Here is a 19,533-nt window from a genome sequence, read left to right as displayed (position 1 = left end):
CATGAAAGAAATAGTCAATAAACTGGACTTTATTAAAATTAAAAATTTCTGGGGCGCCTGGGTGGCGCAGTCGGTTAAGCGTCCGACTTCAGCCAGGTCACGATCTCGCGGTCCATGAGTTCGAGCCCCGCGTCGGGCTCTGGGCTGATGGCTCAGAGCCTGGAGCCTGTTTCCGATTCTGTGTCTCCCTCTCTCTCTGCCCCTCCCCCATTCATGCTCTGTCTCTCTCTGTCCCAAAAATAAATAAATGTTGAAAAAAAAAAGAAAATTAAAAATTTCTGCTCTGAGAAGAATGCTTTCAAGAGAATGAAAAGACTAGTCATTGACTGGGAGAAAATATTTCAAAAGACATATCTGACAAATGACTGTTATTCAAAATATACAAAGAGCCCACACAATTCAACAATGAGAAAATAAACAGCCCAGTTAAGAAATAGCCCTCAGACCTTAACAGCTCATCAAAAAAAAAAAAAGAAAAAAAAAAAGATATACAGATAGCAAACAAGTGTATGAAGAGACGCTCCAGATCATGCCATCAGAGAAGTACAAATTAAGACGAGGTACAAATACACACCCATTAAAATGGCCAAGATCCAGAACACTGACAAGGATGTAAAGCAGCAGCAACTCTCCTTCACTGGTGGGAATGCAAAATGGTACAGCTGGGCAGTTCTTTTGGAGGAACCTTTGGAGGACAGCTGGGCTGTTCCTCACAAAACGAAACATACTCTTACCAAACAATCCAGCAGTTACGTTCTTGTCAAACCAAAAGAGTGAAAAACTATTTCTTTTATTTTTTCAGTTTATTTATTTATTTTGAGAGAGAAAGCGCGAGTGGGGGAGGGGCAGAGAGAGAAACTAGGAGTGGGGGGAGAGAGAATCCCAAGCAGGCTCCATGGTGCCAGCACAGTGAGATCATGACCTGAGCTGAAACCAAGAATCAGACGCTTAACCGACTGAGCCAATCAGATGCCCGTGAAGTTATTTCTACACAGAACACTGCACACGATGTTTATAGCGGCTTTATTTGGAAGCAACCAAGATGTCTTTCAGTTGGTGAATGGATACATAAACTGTGGTACGTCCAGACAATGGAGTATTATTCAGCATTAAAAAGAATGAGACATCAAAGCCATGCAAATAAATGGAGGAAACTTACATGTATATGAACTAAGTGAAAGAAGCCTCTCTGAAAAGACTACACACTTGACTCCAAGTTATAGGACATTGTAAAAAACGGCAAACTATGGGAACAGTAAATAGATCAGTAGTTGCCAGGGGTTAGGGGAAGGGAGGGGTAAACAGGCAGAGCACACCAGATTTTAGACCAACAAAACTACCCCACATGATACTATAACAATGGACACACGTCATTATGTCTGTCCAAACCCATGCCCAACTCCAAACACGAACCCTGATGTAAATAAACTAAAGTCTTTGGGAGATATTGATGTGTCAGTGTAGGTTCATCAATTGTAACAAATGCACCACTCTGGTGGGATGTTAATAATGAGGGAGGTAGGGGCGCCTGGGTGGCGCAGTCGGTTCAGCGTCCGACTTCAGCCAGGTCACGATCTCGCGGTCCGGGAGTTCGAGCCCCGCATCGGGCTCTGGGCTGATGGCTCAGAGCCTGGAGCCTGTTTCCGATTCTGTGTCTCCCTCTCTCTCTGCACCTCCCCCGTTCATGCTCTGTCTCTCTCTGTCCCCCAAAAAATAAATAAAACGTTGAAAAAAAAATTAAAAAAAAAAATAATGAGGGAGGCTGTACATGGGCAGGGGCAGGTGGTAGATGAAACTCTGTCCCTTCCTCAAAATTTTACTGTGAACCTAAAACTATTCTAAAAAATTAAGTATATAGATACATAAAATTTTAAGTTTAAACGTATAGTCTCTGCAATAAAAAAGAAGCCACAGAAAACCCACATGGTGCCTTCCTAGTCATACACTAGGTGAAAACAAGGGTATTACTACTATCACATTCCCCAAGCTGCAGACACTTGATACATTATGACCTATTTTGTTTCAAGCATTGCGCTGAGCCTAGAGTTCAACACACAGCAAGGGTCCTCAGAATTTAGGTAGACATATAGGCAATTAAATTATTTAATTCCAGTTGCCCAGAGATGTAGCCATTGAAAGCATATGAAAGAGAAGGATGCGAAGTACACTTCCATCCATCCTTTTCCGACACCAAGTTCCTGGATTTCTGTATTTTATTTGCACAGGAAATGAGAAGCAAATGGTGGTAAAGAAAAATGATAATGAATGATTCTTTGTGGCAGGTGGGCTAAAAGGTCGGTGAAGATCCTCTTTCCAATCTCATATAAAAAGCATGTAATCATACTTTAATTACAGACTTAGAGACTGCTTAGAGCCTATATGATATGAATATAAGCTGTTGCAGCTTAAGGAACTATTACAGGACATCTGGCCCAACCCTTTCATTTTGCAGATGAGGAAACTGTAGACCGGAGAGATTAAATGATTTGCCCAAAGCCCCTCAAGATTGCCCAACCAGTCAGCGACCTGCAGGACTGGTGTCCAGGCCTTTACACATGCTGACTCATCTACTGTGTGCGCAATGGTTAAAATGCACCAGACCAAATAAATTACTTCATTATAGCAACAAATAAAATTAACCGTGTATTAGCATTCACTAGAAGATAATTGTATGCTTTTCACATGTGTTTTTTTTAACTTGCTGATCTTAAAAACAAAAGAGTTCTAGAGGCCAAGGTGGAAACTCAAGACAGCTTCATAAACACAAAGGTTTTGATCTAAGTCATACCAGCAAAAAGTAATCTCTTCAAAATAGGAAGCTGGATCAGATGAAGCATGACGGTAAGACTCTAAGAACATTTGCATATGAGTGCTCTTGGCAACCCTCCCTCATTGGAACACCACCATGAGGCTTAGAACCTCAGGCTCCATTCTGTGTGAAGGAAGTTTTTCTACCATGCGAATAATGGGCTCAGGGTCTGGTATAGTCTTTCCAACTAGAACATTCTTTTTTCCTGGCTGTTCCTCTCAGTATGATTGCTGTTTCAGTACCATGAACCATGAACCCCTTAATGTATAATTTAACCAGATTAAGAGATGAGGTCATACACATACAACTGCCTGAAGATTGTGAATTGACCATAAAGTTTCACTATTATGGATGTAAACTAAACCATGAATAGGATCGTTGGAAATGCTAGAACATAAGCAAGAACCAAAGGAAGCTGTTGGCACTTGGGTCTTACCAGCTTCTAGGCTGGTGATGTTTTTTCAGTCTTGGGCCCAAGGCAATTGAAATTTGGACATTGCCTTCAATCCTTGGGTATTTTTGTTGCCTGGGACTCTCATGATTGGAAGCACGTACCATAAAGCGGTACTCCTTAAAACCTCGTGAAGCCCAGTGCTACACAAAATTAGGGCATTATGGGTTTTTCAGTAAAGTTTGCACATTATTTTATTACAAATATTACACAGTTACAATTAGGGAAAGGGAGAGAATTTGCTGAAATATTTCACTCACGTGGTTACATTAAGCTCAGAATATGAATCTTGGGATAATATTTGTCGCCTGTCAACCTAAGCTAAAGGCATCCACCAAGAAAATATTCTCACTATTCAGCAGAAAGCCGGAATCCACTTCCACAAATCCATAGACAGATGAGAGCATATGTTCACAGTATTACTCTTCATTTCTTCTTCTTAAGCTACCTCTTCCCTAAAGGCAGCCACCACAAGGGCCAGTATGACAATAATGAGGAACCCAGATATCCACGGTGCCTCGCTCTGTGGCTCTGGGCCTCATGAAGCTTCGGCTACGTTCTGCTTCATTCAGGAAGAGCTTTCAGCTGTGAGTCCTTCACAACAACAGAAATTCATGAGGACTCGAAAGCAATGACAGGCTTCAATGGCCATGGGTCAAGGACAAAAAACACTGCCAGTATCATCTGGATTTATATTCTTTCTTCTCATAGAGGAGTTTCAGTAAACAGTGAACACGGGCTGGGCTGTCCCTCCTACCATGGCATGTGTGTTCTCTTAGCCCATGGTGCCCCCCAGGTTCCCCACCAACAATGGAAAACGCAAGGTCATGACTGCCACGGGTAAATAAGAACATAAGCAAAGAGCTTCCTTACGAAGCTTTGTCAACAGAAACCTGGAATTCTCAAGTGTCACCTCATATCCACATGTTCACCAAAGAAAGCACACATGTTCTCCCAAATAATATTACTTTTAGGAGGCAAGGCTAGAAAAGTAAGCTTGGAATTATTCTCAAATTGTATACACACACTGGGGGGTCCGAATTTTAAGTGTCTGGCTGGAGACCCTTCATGAATTTTCCTTCCTTCCCACTAAACTACTAGGATAGCCTGAATGTTCTGCAAATCATTTAACTTCTAGATAGATAGATAGATAGATAGATATCCAGTTTGTTTCCAGCTTTTCATGAATAATCCTGGGAAGTGTATTTTAGTGTCCTTCTCTGCTTATCACCTTGGGAGGCTACTGGAATTTTTTTTTTTTTTTTTTTTTACATTTACTCATTTTTGAGAGACGGAGACAAAGCATGAGTTGGGGAGGGGCAGAGAGAGAGGCAGACACAGAATCCGATGCGGCCTCCAGGCTCTGAGCTGTCAGTGCAGAACTGACTCGAGGCTCGAACTCATGATATGAGATCATGACTGGAGCTGAAGTCGAATGCTCAGCTGACTGAGCCACCCAGGTGCCCCATGGCTACTGGAATATTATGTCAGATACATTAGGAACGGCGGTGGGAGGGAAAGCAGCTGAACTGCAAAGGTGGGGTTTAGAAGGGAACCCGAAAAGGCAAAAGTAAGGAGGGGAAAACAAACCAAGGACAAAGAGGACAACAGCAAGGAGAAAAATCTGGGAATTTTTAAAAATGGTTTTAGCTATTTTTACATTACAAAGAAGCAGGTAGAACCGATGACCCCTCCCCCTTCGTGGAAGCCTCACCTCTTGGCAACCTTCATCATGTTCTGACCACTCCAGTGTCTCCCAGTTCCTATTTCTCTCATGATTACATTTATCTTTTTTAATGTTTTATTTTTGAGAAAAAGAGTGCGAGCCAGGGAGGGGCAGAGAAGGGGGAGGGACAGAGGATCTAAAGTGGGCTCCGTGCTGACAGCAGTGAGCGTGATGTGGGGCTCGAACTCCCAAACCGTGAGATCGTGACCTGAACCAAAGTCGGACGCTCAACCAATGGAGCCACCCAGGTGCCCCTATTTCTCTCATCATTAAATATGAGCATTCCACAAGGTTCTTGTTCTCTCTCTGGGCTCTCATCTGTGAGCATGGCTTCTTCAGCCATCATACTCCTTCAGGTAATGGTCGAATCCTTAGCCCTGGTTCTAGTTTTTCTCCTGAGCACTGTAATTAATTCTCCACCTCTGGTAGGTATCTCCACCTCCGAGGTCCCACAGGCCTTCCAAACTCAACAGGACTTCAGAAGCTGGCTAAATACAATTAACAATGATGGTTGCTCTTATGCAGAATGGGGGAAATGTTAGTTTGGGGGGCTATGGAGACAAGAGTGAATGAACAGCAGTCTCAGTTCTCATGGGGCACCCATTCCGGACAGACGGTAACGAAAGTGCAAAGTGAGGTAGGCCCCAGCGCTCTAGGCCAGGTGCTGATGAGAAAGAGAGAGATCACATCTGATACAAGAATCAGAATGGACCGCAATGGGGTAGTAAGTGCCATCTTCAGGGCACCTTAAAGATAGGACTTGGATGGGCAGAGAAGGGAAGTGGGGAAGAAGCAGGAGAGGGAGGAGGACGTTCCAATGAGAACAAAGTTCTGGAAGGAAGGTAGCACTGACCTGTTCAGGAGATTGAGACCTAGGATCTCAAACATCCATCCTGCTATCCTATCCCGTTTCTCTTTATTCCTTTACACAGGAAGCTAAATCGGGCACTGGCATATGTTGGGGAGCCTATTCTTAAGTTCAACAGGCCACGGGGAACCCTCAAAGGTTTTGAGCAAGTGAGTAGCATGGTAAGCCTCTGGCAGCAGGAGAAAGGAGTCTCTTGGGGCTGGGGAACAAGTACTAAGATCTGAGAGATCTCCAGTGGGCACCTGGACATGGGGATCTGGAGTTCAGGAGAGAAGTCGGGGTGCTATATCCCATATCTGGGAGTCATCTTTCCAGAGGGCCCAGCTGAAGCCGTGAAAGCAGACCAGCACCAAACAGGGATGGAGAGACAGGAGGCCCAAAGGCAGAAGCTTCCCGAGTAGCCATCCCTAGGTGGCCCAGAAAGGAACCGAAGCTGGTAAGGGGAGCCAGAGGTGGTCGTAAAGGTGGGTGGCCGGGAGGAAGGCAGGGAAACAGAAGCCAAGAGAGGGAAGCTAAAGAAGCAGCTGTTAGCCAAGAGCTCGGAGCCATGGGCTCGCGCATGCCCAAGGAGAACCAGGACTAGGAGAGCCGGATGGATGTCGAGACAAGGCACCAGCTCGGCCACCACCTGATATTTCTCCCAGCCAGTTCTCCCTCTCGACACCACCCCTGCTCTCAGACAGCAAGTCCTCGTTCTCATCTTGCCCTACAGTCATGCACCTCCCAAGCCCCGCTGATTCCACACTTACCCTCTCATCAGCTGCGCACACTCTGTCCCAGTCGCCCTTGCCTTTTCCCTTCACTATCCCTCTTCTGGGCAATTTCACGGTGGCACCAAAGCGACCGTCTCCTGGCCTCCCCAGTATTCCTTCTCCACTCCATCCTCTCCACTTCCTCCAGATGACTCTTCCTAAAGCCGAGCTCATGGTGTCCTCTGCTCCAAGACCCTTCGTGGCTCCCCGTTACCTGCTGACGAAAGGTCAAAGCTGACGGCAGTCAAAGCTCCTATTTGCAATTTACCACTAGGGCACACTGCACAATGCTCAGATGGCTGCAAACTCAGCTGTTTTCCCTACTTGTCCTCATGATTCTTAAGCCACTCACCGCATTCTGCAATCGACCGAAGACAACTCTTCATTTCCCTGCGAGCAGTACTAGCACTCCCTGCTCCCGGAGGTTGTGTCTCTCTCTTGTACAACTCTGGGCTTGCGACATTCTTCTCTGTTTGTTCATTAAGGTCCCTCTTGTGGGTAGTACTGGCGTCTCTCCCGGAAGGGGCAGCTGACCAACTGGAGGCCACGGGAACTCAGACGGAAAGGAGACGTAGGCCCAGCAGGAAAGGGAACCCCCTTCCCTTCATGGCTTTTCTTGGGCTGGAGTGTGAGGAGCGTGGAGGTGCTGGAGAGGACTCCTGAGTGGTGAAGACGGCCTCTGCCACAGGAGGAACCGAGGGGGCCAGCACTAGAAGGCACGCAGGCTGAGCATGACAAGTTTATCTCCTTCCCTTCTCTCGGCACACGTTTACTAAAACACCTGCCACGTGCCAAGAGCTGCGTGCCAGCTGTGGTGGGCTGGGAAGAAACAGCCCTGATTCATATCATTTGCCTATTTCTGTGGCTAAACATTCCTACCATTGCCGATTTCAAGCTAGCAACGTGACAGTACCGAAGGCGAAGCTGGGAAGAAACGCACTGTACGTCACTGGTGGGGACACAGCTGTGAGTAAGAGGCTCAAGTAAGCCGCGGTCGCGGAGTCTGGTCTAACGGCATCTCGTTTCTGTTTTACTTCCACGTCTTCCCTTCTATTCTATGAACTCAGGCCGGAGAGGGCGGAAGCCACATCTCACGCTTGGCTATTTTCCCCACAGCACCAGGCACGGTGCCCTGCTCGAGGGACACACTGCAGACTGGGCGGCAGATGGATGTCGTGGGGGCAGGGAGAGGATTGTCTGCCGAATGGATGCGCATGAGCTGCAAACGCATACCGGCCGTACCTGCCCCCTATCCCAGCGGAGCGCAATCACCCACCAGCCACGGGTGAACTTCGAGTTGGCCTTCGGTAAGATTACACAGCTGCAAGTTTATCTCACGCCTTCTGCGCCCTGTGGCCCCTCTTCCCAGCTCCCGCACCCTTGGCCATGGCTGGTTCTCAGGCCTGCCCTCAGTTGGGACTCTCCTCCCTCACCAAGGCCTTCGGTGGTGAGGCTGCGAGTAGGTTCCTTGACCTTGAAACCGTGTGAACAGTCAAGACGCGTCCCTGGCTTTTCAAAGGGGTCTGAGACCTCTCTCCACCCTCCCCTACCTCCAGAAAGGGTTTAGTTCTCCGGCTTAACCTATGATGTGTAGGAACTACGTGTGGATTCTGGTCACTTTTGGGTCTTCCAGGAAGACGGGAGGTGGGGAGGTGCATGTATCAGGTACCCGGGCTGAGAGAGAGAGACAAAGAGAGACACACACATACCAGGTACAAGGGCAGAGAGAGAAACAGGCACACACCAGGTACCAAGGTGGTGCATACCATGTTCTTGCAGCCTGTCACCCTCACACTCCCACACCAGGAAAGAAAACTGCCACCCTCTCCAGCATGGAGAGCAAAGCCAGAGGCAGCTCTTCGCCCTGGCCCCGACATCATAATGTGACCGTCCCTGGGCCAGCCAACGTGGTAATCTGTTTCCATTTCTCTTCTATTGCGATGTTTATTTATTTTTGAGAAAGAGACCCAAGATCCAAAGCAGGCTTCAGGGTCTGAGCTGTCAGCACAAGAGCCTGCCGTGGGGCTCCAACCCACGAGCAGCGAGATGATGACCTGAGCTGAAGGTGGACGTTTAACCGACTGAGCCACCCAGCGCCCCCGATCTGCCTCCATTTCTAAGCGAGTGGAAATGGCACTTTCTCTCACAGCCACGGGTCCAGTTTTTAATGAGCGGGGCTGGACGAGGCACCCGCCCCATGGATTAGGCTCCTTCTCTCCATCCATTCTCCTCTTTTTTCAATATTCCCACCACAGAGCCCACAACACTTCAAATATCAAGACTTTTATTTTCTCTAGCGCCAGTGTCACCACCGTAGCAGCAAGCCCGAAATATCCCCACGCATGAACGTACATTTGTCCCTGCTCCGAGGAGCTGGCAACACGTGCCGGCAGAAACACTGCTATTTCCTTCAGGCATTTAGGAAACGACACCTGCTCACTCTCACACATGGTGCATCTCACAGGTCAGAAGCAGCAGTACCTTCCCCCGCAACAGACACGACCATCCTTAAGTGAAGCTAAATAAAACCTTCCTAGCGTAACAATGGGCTGGAGATGCAGCGTTAGGGGGACGTTGGAGGACAGGGTTTGGAGTAAGGCATCATCGTTAAAAAAAAAAAAAACAGAAACAGAACACACAGAAGGATGTAGGCTAGTCAGTCGCTAGATTCGATCCAAAGGTAAGAAGACGTAGTCCTGGATTGAAGCTTTATAGCATCTGAAAAAAATCAACTTTTTAATTCTAAGATAACGCTCTGGTCTACAAATGATTGCATCACAAGTCACGGTCTGGGCTTTAGCGTTCACACCCGTGTGCACGCACAGTTATCGAGCACTGTACTCAAGTGGCATTGCCGGAGTACAATGTCCAAGCACATGCTGTGATCACGCAAAGGTGGTCGTCACTGGGGTGCAGCGAGAACATTTTCCTATTTACTTCTCAATGTCAAAGTCACAGTCTGCACGGGGCAACAATACAAACTCTGGAGCCCAGGGCAAGGAGGAAAGTCAGTTCCCGCAAAACGCAGCCCAGTTATATTTGTTTAGTGCTTCACAACCTTCAAAACTCAGAAACATGGCTTATCCAGCCTCACAAAGACACAGTGGGGAAGGCACCATTTCCTAGCCAATCCACGTGTACGGTGAGAGGACAGCCATGGGCCGACTTTCCAGCTCAGCCCCCAGAGCGCTCAAACTCCCTTCCTGCCTCTCCTTGCATCCCAAGGAGATCTCCTAGTGAGGGGAACAGTTTCTTTTCTGAATAACATCGAAAACAAAATCCTGCAAGAGATTAAAGAATATTTTGCAGCCTATCTTACGTGGACAAAAAGTGGTTGGATAATTTAGAATTCTCTCTAGTTTTCTTCCTTTTGCAGAACTTAACAGTAATGCACAGCATGTTCACAGAGGATGTGAACACTTCCCACAGCACCGTGGTCTCCGTGGACTTTTTGCACCCACAGTGGGGCAGAGGCTTGCTGCAGCTGGTTTCCAACTGGTGTGTGTGTGGGGGGGGGGGTGGGTAACTCCAAAGTGGACAGGTCAGCAGCAGAGCCCTCCCAGGCCGGGAACACGGTCCTGTTCATGGGGCACAAGTGGGAGCTCCCTGACAGGGCACTCCCCTGTCCCTGACCTCAAAATTACCCCTGGAGGCAGTGTGCAGCATGTCCAGAGGAAAACCGTCCCTGACTTCTCGGCAGGAATAAGAGCCTCCAAAGGGGCCTGGGTCTGAGCCTCAGCGAGCGAGATGCACTACATCGACCGTGCGGAAGGTGAGGGGCAACAGGGTGAAGGCTGAAAATACACGTGCCTCCTGCTCCTTTTTAAAGGGCTCTACAAGGCAATTACCTCTTCCCTTGGAGAGGGCTGGCAAAGGGCGTGGGTGCAGGAAACAAAGTTGCACTTTCTTAGTGATAATCTGGCTCAGATGGCCATTTCAGAAAACAAGGCAGTGAGGCCTCGAGTTCTCAGCTGATGCAGACTAAGTGAGGCTGAAGATAGTTCTAGAGAGGCATCTTGACATGTGCATTAGAGTCTGGGCCTCACTTCAGCAGCTGGGCTCAGCCCGAGCGCCTGGCCTCTGTCACTGTGAGGTGAGAGGCTCTGTGACAGGTGAACTAAGGGTGGCGGAGGGATGAACAAATACCATAGACATACTTGCAATGTTTTTAAAAATCCCTAAAATGGCACCAGGAAGCAGATTTAGCCAACACACACACAGACAAGAGTATCTGAAGTGCCAGTTAAAGGCTGAAGCAGAAAGAAGTCCCAGGAATATGGGGTAGGATTTATCCCAGCTGCCCGCCCAACAAGTAAAACGTTGGCATTTCAAGAGCTACCGAGTGCTGGACCAGAGAGGCGTTCCCCTCACTCACCACAAGGAAGGGAATGGTCTCAGTAGGTGTAAGACTAGTCATCCTAACCCTACTGGGGACCACAGACCTCCAGTGTGACCGTGCCACATTATATATGTGCCACCATTATATACGCATGCGTGCGTGCATACAGCAAGACAAAGTGCCCCAGGGCCAGATCTTTTTAGCACAAAGGTGACTGACTGAACAAAAGGAGAAAAAAAAAAAAGTAGCTGGAAGTAATAGCTCATGATTTCATTTTCCACGTACCTTTTTCCCCCATGAAAAGAGAAATTCAAAATATAAACTTTATTATTTTACATTCAAGTGAAACTTCCATCTGGGGGGCTCCGCACAATTTTAGGCCGCATTCAGCAATTTACCACTTTGGTGCCTTTTTAACTTAACCCGATGGAAGCCTTCAGCCCTCTATTTTTTTTTAAAAACAGCTTCATAGTCCCAGCTGTAACACCTATCTGTACACACACACAGGCACACACACAAATCCAAAAACGTCTACGTAGAAAAATAAAGGATAAACATTATCCATCTATTTTATACTGTGTGCTGGAACTTTTATATACAGAACTCTCTCTCTCTCTTTTTTTTCTTTAATGTTTTCAGTCACTGCACATGTTCTCCCCTCTCATGCGAACTGCAAGCCTAGGGCAGGAGACTGCTACAGTGAGGCAGAAAAGCTACATTCTTGCCAGAGGAAGGGGGCCAAAAAGCCATTTCTCGCTTCCCTTCCAGTCTTTCCCCACCTACCACCTCGGATGTCCCTTCGGACGGCCTTCCGGTAAGCGGCTGTCCCCTCCCTCTAAGGCATCAGGGGAGCGGAGGGCCCATCCTGCAAACACCCCGCCAAAATCACCTCAGTGCGAGGACAAGGGAACGGAGGCAGGCAGGGAAAGCCTTTTAAAAATAAAAGATTCTGGAACCACTGCCCACAGCCCATTCTTTTAGTATGGAGTTCGATTCTCCAGCTTGTGCTTGGTGAGGAAGTACTTGAAAAACTCATAGACGGACCAGGAAATGGCAGTGGAGGGCATCTGGTAGATGACGCGGGCCTGCATGCCCTTGAAGTAGCCAGGCAGGCCATTGAGCTGGTACACCATCCGGAAGGCGTTGGCCATGCCCGACAGCCGGCCGCTGATGTTGGCCAGGTTGAGGGCCATGTTCTCCTGCGTGTTGAGGAGGGTCTTGCAGACGTCCAGGGGGGTGGTGGCGGCTGCGGCGAGGGCCCCGGCCAGCCCGCCTGAGATGATGTGGGACTGCGGGTTGTAGCCCCGGTGAGGGTTGACTTGCTCCTGCAGGAACTCGTAGGTGATGAAGTGGATGGACTGGAAGGGAATGTTCATGGTCAGCTGAGTGGTGTAGCTCCGGTAGAAGGCCCCCAAGCCCTCGGTCCTCCACACCGTCCAGACGCAGCTGAGGGCCGACCGGTGTGGCGAGTTGTACATCTGCATGCGCTGCTTCACGACTGTGGTCGGGGCCGCGGGCAGGCAATGGGTTGGGATCAGCCCCACCCCAGGTCGCAGTGAAATGGGAAGCCAGGCCATAAAGAGAAACAAGCAAGTTTAGACACACTGGTAACAGGTCACGGAGAGCTAGCACACACGCAGCCCCCAGCCTGAGGACCCAGAGCCAGCTCCGGGCACTCCCCGTTTCCAAAGGTGGCCCCAGGCCCCAGCGCCTGGTTTCTCCCGCCTGAATCCTGTTCAGGGTGGTCCCCAAACGAGGCAGCCACTTCAGACTAGATTCACTGATCTGATCCCCCCAGAGCCCGCGGGCCTCCAGCATCACACCCACCACAAAACCGAATCCTGCCCCCCGGTCTCTCCGCCCTCCTCCCTCCCGGCTGCTCCCGCGTCCTGTCCTTTATTCTCTGTATGTGGTCCGGACTCAGCGTTTCTAGCTTCTGTGTGTCACAGCGCTCTTGGAAGACACACTGGAATTATGTCAGCCCAAATTCAATGACAAAGTCCAATGAAGACCCGGGCAGCTGCTGGTTCAAAGGATGAAGCCAATGAGGGCCAGCTGTGGTCCCTCAGGCCTAAGGGTCTGAATAGCCCCCCACGCACCACCAAATGAACACATACAGTGTGCTGGCTTTACTTTGAAAGAAATGAAGTCCTTAAACCATTATGTCAAAGAGGAGAGAGGGTGCTGAACCTCACTTGTTCCTCCTTTAAAAGTAGAAACAAAATTCTTGCCGGGATGACATGGTCTAGTTAACCGGTCACTCACCAGGTCCCTGTCCACACTGCTTTAAACACATAAAAACAGAAGCCCACCTCCCAGTCTGACCCATCAAGTCCCTGAAGGTCAGAACAAGGAGTCCCTGTCTGCCCGGGCATGGGAGGCAGCAGAGAGCAAATAAGAAATTTCAACCTTAAGAGACAAAAACAGACAAACTCGGAACACAAGACATGAAAGGCTAACATTTTACCTCTGATTTTTCCCTTCTGGCAAGGGACCATTTTCAGATGGGGGGAAAGGTGGAGAGACTCATACATGTCACACAGAGAACAGCCCAGCTGAGAAGTGGCCCAATACCAGGTCCCAAATCTCCTCGCTGTGCGGACCCGTCGGCTACGGGCTCAAGTCCCCACAGCTGACAACTGTTTCATAGTTTTATAGTGCTCCCAAAATTCAAAATAAAAAAAAAAAGATAATGTGGGAGGAGTTGGCTAAGACAAGATGGCCAAAGGTTAATTCACAAGTAGAGTGATGTGCACGTGGTCGTTCCTAACACTCTTCTCTCTACACTTGTGTTACGTTTCAAAGTGTCCATAATAATTCCAAATCTCTTTTAAAAAAGTAAATTGAACCAAAGCCCGCATGATGGCCTTTGATGGGTTCCCCTTAAATTTGCCTAGGGTTAACAAGGGCCAAAGGGTGTGTGTGTGTGTGTGCGCGCGTGTGTGCGCCCGCATGCACCTGTGCGCACGTGCACACATACACATATACACAGGTTTTAGAGGAGTGCAAAAGGATCGCCCAGAGAGCTTGTGAAGACAGATTCTCTGGGGCGCCTGGGTGGCTCAGTCGGTTGAGGGCCTGACTTCAGCTCAGGTCATGATCTCACGGTTTGTGGGTTTGGGCCCCATGTCGGGCTCCGTGCTGACAGCTCAGAGCAGCAGCCTGGAGCCTGCTTCAGATTCTGTGTCTCCCCCTCTCTCTCCTCCTCCCCACCTCATGCTCTGTCGCTCTCTCTCAAACAAAATTTTTTAACTTAAATTAAAAAAACAGACTCTGTCTATACCCCCAGAGATTTGGATTTAGCAGGTCTGAGATGGGACTAGAATTGGTATTCCTAACATGGTCCACGGATCACAGTCCCAGTAGCTCTGTTTAAGAGGAACACCATAAGCTCAAATGCTTGCCTCTTTTCAAGGCCTTTGCCTCTTTTCAAGGCCTTTGCTAACATGGTAAAGAATTCTCCTACTTATTCTGACTGGAGGCTGGAAGTCCCCTTGCCCGACCTTCTGTCCCCGCCACCACCTTTTTTTCCTGCCCCTTTGCACATCCCCTTCTGCCATTCCCTGGGACCATGAAGCATTACCTTCTGCTGGATTCATTACCGCATCGTGGAGCAGGGTGGCCATACTCCCAGCTATCCCTGCAAAACAAACTCCAGAAAATTACCCTCAGGGACCGGGTGTTCTGAGGAAGTTCCTGGAACCTAAAATCAGATGGAACCCTGCACCGCTTTCTAAGCAGCAAAATCTACAACCAGCTCCACCCAGGTGAGCACAGACTCTTAAAGACATAAAGTGACGATCGAACTGTTGGGGGAAATGGGGAGAAGGTAACACAGGCACAGGTACCCACATTTTCATCTTGCAGATCTGTAGTCAATGCTCGGAAAGGCTAGACCCGCCGATGTTGGATGGTACCCGGAAACCACACTTCGTGGCTTTCTCCAGCAGAAAACTGTCCAGCTTTTAATTCTCCCCTGTCCCTCACCTTTGTCTACAGACTAACTCCCTCTGCCCTTGAGCCGGAGCAATCAAAGGGAATGGTATTATGTACACAGCTAAGAGGGGAGAAGAAGTCAGAAAAGACATTTTTAAAAAAAAAATCCTTAATCAAATCCGGGTGTTTTCAAGAAAACAGGCAGGGGAAGCAGGCATCAGGAAGATCTGCATGCGGCAGATTTCCAGGGTTAGTTGGCAAAGCTAGGACTTGTCTCAGGGATGACAGACCCCATCCGAGGCTCCCATCTGGCCTGGCTTCAAGAACCAGGCACTTCCCAAGTCTGATTGGGGCCTGGAACTTTGCTTTTGGCTCTGGGTTTCCTCCCTAGGCAGGTGCCACTGCCCAGCCAATTAAGACGAGCACCCAAAGGTGGGAGGAATGAGAAATAGCGGGATAACGCTTCAGAAATGCATACACAGCCCCCTTCCCCCTCCACCCACACTTACAATCACCACCAGAAAAGTCAAAATGCAACCACGGCATACGTCGCAGCGAAGCCGTAACAGCGCTGGGCAGAACTGTGTTGCATCAAACCACCGCCACGGGGCTCAGTGACCAAGGGACTAAACATTACACAAGGCAGTTGCAGCAGAAGTCGAACCCCAAGGCCACAGACTCAGGGACGGCATCAGAGTGTGGCCCACAGCGCCTGTCTTAATAAATGCAACCAGGGGCCCGTTTTTAAAAAGCGAAACGAATGTCTGCAAACCAGCCGGGGTGGGGGGGGGGTTGTTATTACCAGGGTTTGCTGATGGGGCACTCTCAGTAGAACAAAACGAGAAGGGGAAAGGTTGGCCGCTGGTCACTCTACCTGTCCACTGTCGAAACACGAATTTTGTTAAAGTACACCTTAGGCTGCTCTCCGCAGTCCCCTTCCCCACCCAAACGAAACCCGACAAAAGCCAAACCCACAGGAGAGGTGAAAAGAGCCACTGAGCTGGGCCCAGGAAAACACGGCTGTGTAGGAGCCCCATGCCAACTCGAGCCCCCGCCCGCCTCTTGCCCTCAAAACAACAAAAGAAAACTCCTCCTCCACAGAGATGCCACTGAGACCAACGGAAGAGAATGGGGGTGAAATTCCCAAATCCCCAGAAGCTTAAGGTGGGAAAGGTCGCCTGTGCTGCCGCAAATCCTTTGTCAGCCATAAAACTTCTTGACCTTTTAAAGCTTAGTTAGATCTTGACGTTGTAGAGACCTGTTGAACCAGTTTTTTAAATAGTCTCAAAGAAGCTGTCCAGATAACTTTTTTTTTTTTTTTTTTTTGGAATCCAGTATTGAAAAGTTTTGTTTCTAGTCAGGGTTTTTTTTTTCCTAGATCTGATCATTAAGTGCTTTTGCGTGTTTAAAAAAAACAAAACAAAACAAAACAAAACAAACAAAAAAAAACAAAACAAAATGGAAAAACCCACACAACAATGAAAACTGAAACACCTCTGTCACCGACTGCCCCCAGGCTTTAGAAAGCGAAGGAGGGGAACAGAAAAAGCGTGTGCGTGTGTGTGTGTGTGTGTGTGCATGTGTCTGGGTGTGTGCGCACACACGACTCTAGAGTTCTTTATTCATAAGCAAGCATGGCGGAGATGAGGCGTCAGGCTGCTGGGTCACAGGGAGGAGAGCCCTGGGGAAGGGTCTGTTGAAGGAGAGAGCTCTCTAACTTCCAGACAAACGCTTTCAAAATACCGTTGGCTAGGTGGCTGTTTCCTTGGTGGTGGAAAACGGCATTTAAAGTCCTTTTCATGTTTTCGTAGCAGGCAAAATACATGGCGTGGGCCGGCCCCGCACCCATCACCATCACGTTGAGGCCTCGCAGGGGCCTCCAGAAGCCTTCAGTCCGAATGATTTTCTTGAGGGCTCCGTAGACGCTGGTGTACTGTGCTTTGGGATCTGGATTCAAACTCTGCATTCGTGTCTAGGGGAGGGTGAGAAAACAAAACGGTGGAAGTTAACAAGGACGGTGAAGAGGAAAAAGAAGACCCGGGGCAGGGAGAGGGAGAGGAAACGGCCCATTTTCAGAGTTCCACAGGATTTCTCGGCGAAGAACACATTTATTCCCTCCTTCTGCCTTCACATACACACGTGGATTTCGTTATGCCCAGCAAAGGGGGGAAATGGTTGGGGGGGCAGGATTGGGAAGAGGCAGATGGCAAGCTGTGTGACCCCTGAGGAATCCCTTAACCTCTCTGGACCTCGGGACCCCCAATTAAAAAAAAAAACAAAAACAAAAAACAGGATTCTGGCTAATGTCAAATGAAATCATGTATATGAAACCCTTAACTCAGAGACCTAGTCAAATGGAAGTATTATTATCCTGTGGTTCCCACTCTGGTCCTAAAGCCCATGTCCTCACTTATCTGGGACCTCCATGGTCTGAATGCTCCTGCTGTTCAGCCCCAAACAGGAATCTCCCAGGGGCCCTCTGGGCTTCATCCCACATCTCCTCTAAATGCACTTCACATTTTGTCTTCTGAAGTTAGCACGTAAATATAAATGGTCTTGTTCATAATTTCTTCCTGTGTCTAGCCTTGCCTCCGTGCTCGGCTTTCCCCCATCTTTGTTATCCCTTCAGATTTCCTGGGCACTTGCGTAGGTGTGACAATTAATCTACACGTCCATGTAGCAAGACCACAGTACCCACACTGGCTCCAACTATAGCAAACAGTACTCTAGATGTCGCTATGGAGGCATTTCTTAGGTGTGATTAAACCATTAAATCAGACTGAGCAAAACAGATTACCCTCTGTAATATGGTGGGCCTCATCTAATCAGTTGAAAGCCCGAAGAAGAAAAACAACCTGTTGTCCCCCAAGGAAGAAAGAATTCTGCCTCCAGAAAGTCTCTGGACTGGAGCTCTTCCCTGAATCTCCAGCTGGCCTGCCTTGCAGATTTCGATTCCCCAAGCCTCCATAATCACAATGAGCCAATTCTTTCCACATACACACGCACTCTCCCCACCATCGCTCTTACAGCTTGGTCTCTCTGGAGAACCCAGTATCTCCCAGGTGAAAGACCCACCCTGCCTCAGTCCTGCAAAAGCAACAAACAGCACGCCTTCCTCCATTCCCCTCAACACACACACAGCCTAGAGGAAAGGGTCTCCAGTCATTAGCATGGATATCCTTCTACCACACCAAGCAAAATCATATCCAAACCTAACACGTAAAACTGAAGAATTTCTCTAACTGAGAATGGGGTGAAGGGCCCTGGGCCCATGTCTCAACTCCGAGGCAGAGACACCCCTACCTCCCCACCCAGCAACTCAAGGGCTCAGAGGAACAGCGTGAAAACCAATGATCTAAATTAACGCTCATATGTAGTATTTAAGAAACAAACGAAGGAACAAAGAAAAGAAAACCAGAGAAACAAAAAAGCAGGCTCTTAACTATAAAGAACAAGCTGGTGTGTTCGCCAGAGGGCAGGTGGGCGGAGGGATGGGCGCAGTAAGTGATGGGGATTAAGTGGTGCACTTATCGTGCTGGGCATTGAGTAATGTGTGGAAGGGGTGACTCATTATACGGTACACCTGAAACTAACATAACACTGTGTGTTAATTACACTTGGATTTTAAAACATAAATCAATAAAATTTTTATTTTAAAACTTAAAAATAGAAAAATTTTTCAAATTCATAGTAATTTTCAGGTTTCACCAGCTTAGTAAAAACCACAAAGAAAATGGGCACATCGTGGGCAACTTTTCATTTTGCCAAGAAAGGACATCAAACAGTAATGATGTGAGTGGCAATCACCACTGCCCTCTATTAGGATCATTCTCTACGAGAAAAGCCATTTTTAATGCTTAAAGAAAGCAGAAACAAAAACAAAGACTACCTCTGATCATAAAATCGTTCTTTAAATTAAATTTAGCTTTATCAAAAATGCACCACTTTAGCCCAGTGAAAATACCCCCTGGCCCAGCCAGAGCCGCTGCTGGACACTGAGGCCCACACTCCAGGGGAGTGCCGGGTGGGAATGGACGGGGTCAGTGTCCCTGTGCCTTTCTGTTTGTTTCCTATTCTGACATGTTCCCAAAAGTATCTGAAGAGGCTTAATGATGGAGGATACATTATAAGCAAACAAGAGCAGGGGAAGAGACACACACTTGTCAACCAAGAGGGCACCTGACTCGCAGGGGTGAATACTCCACCTTGCTCGGAATATGCAAAGCGTTTACTCCGGAGGGGGCAGCACTGCTTCTCCAAGGACAACACAGGTTATCTTTTAAATTCTAAAAGACACTTGAAATCACTCACGTTCTAGAGCAAAGAAAGCTTTGCATTCTCCCTGGCTTTTTCTTATCATTGCCCCTGATAAAAAAGCTGGAGTACAATGCAGGAGGTGGTATAGAGAGAACAGGGATGGGATTCAGATTCTATCACTTCCGTGTGACCCTGGGCAAGATGGTTAACCTCTCCAAGCTTTAGTTTCCTCTTCTGACAGAATGGTTAAGAAAATTAGAGGTCTAGGACCATCATTACTGTAATAACAAAGGAGGCACTAAGAGGCTACGTAATACGATTCTAGTATATAACCTGCAGACGTCTAAGTTCCGTGGAGGGGGGTGCTGCAACACCTATTCTGGTGTCTAACTCAC

General features: G+C 48.2%; 1 protein-coding gene across 4 annotated transcripts in view; it reads right to left on the bottom strand.

The window, feature by feature from the left end:
• Positions 1–11,254: 11,254 nt before the first annotated feature.
• Positions 11,255–19,533, bottom strand: part of SLC25A37 (solute carrier family 25 member 37) — a 39,703-nt gene continuing 31,424 nt past the window's right edge. For 2 of the 4 annotated variants that reach the window (XM_047091690.1, XM_047091691.1), the window contains 3 exons: positions 16,625–16,853; positions 14,529–14,585; positions 11,255–12,443 (listed from right to left, as the gene is read on the bottom strand). In XM_047091690.1, the coding sequence (XP_046947646.1) occupies positions 11,923–12,443; positions 14,529–14,585; positions 16,625–16,853 (807 nt within the window). In that variant the 3' untranslated portion in view covers positions 11,255–11,922. Of the gene's footprint in view, positions 12,444–14,528; positions 14,586–14,797; positions 16,854–19,533 lie in introns of those variants that run through there. The other 2 variants (XM_047091692.1, XM_047091694.1) reach the window with 2 other exon arrangements.

The sequence above is a fragment of the Lynx rufus genome, unplaced genomic scaffold (assembly GCF_022079265.1).
Source record: "Lynx rufus isolate CCGP_SWC_20201006 ecotype Redwood Valley unplaced genomic scaffold, mLynRuf1.p SCAF_3, whole genome shotgun sequence".
Taxonomy (NCBI): domain Eukaryota; kingdom Metazoa; phylum Chordata; class Mammalia; order Carnivora; family Felidae; genus Lynx; species Lynx rufus.
This window is presented reverse-complemented; position numbering and strand designations above follow the sequence as displayed.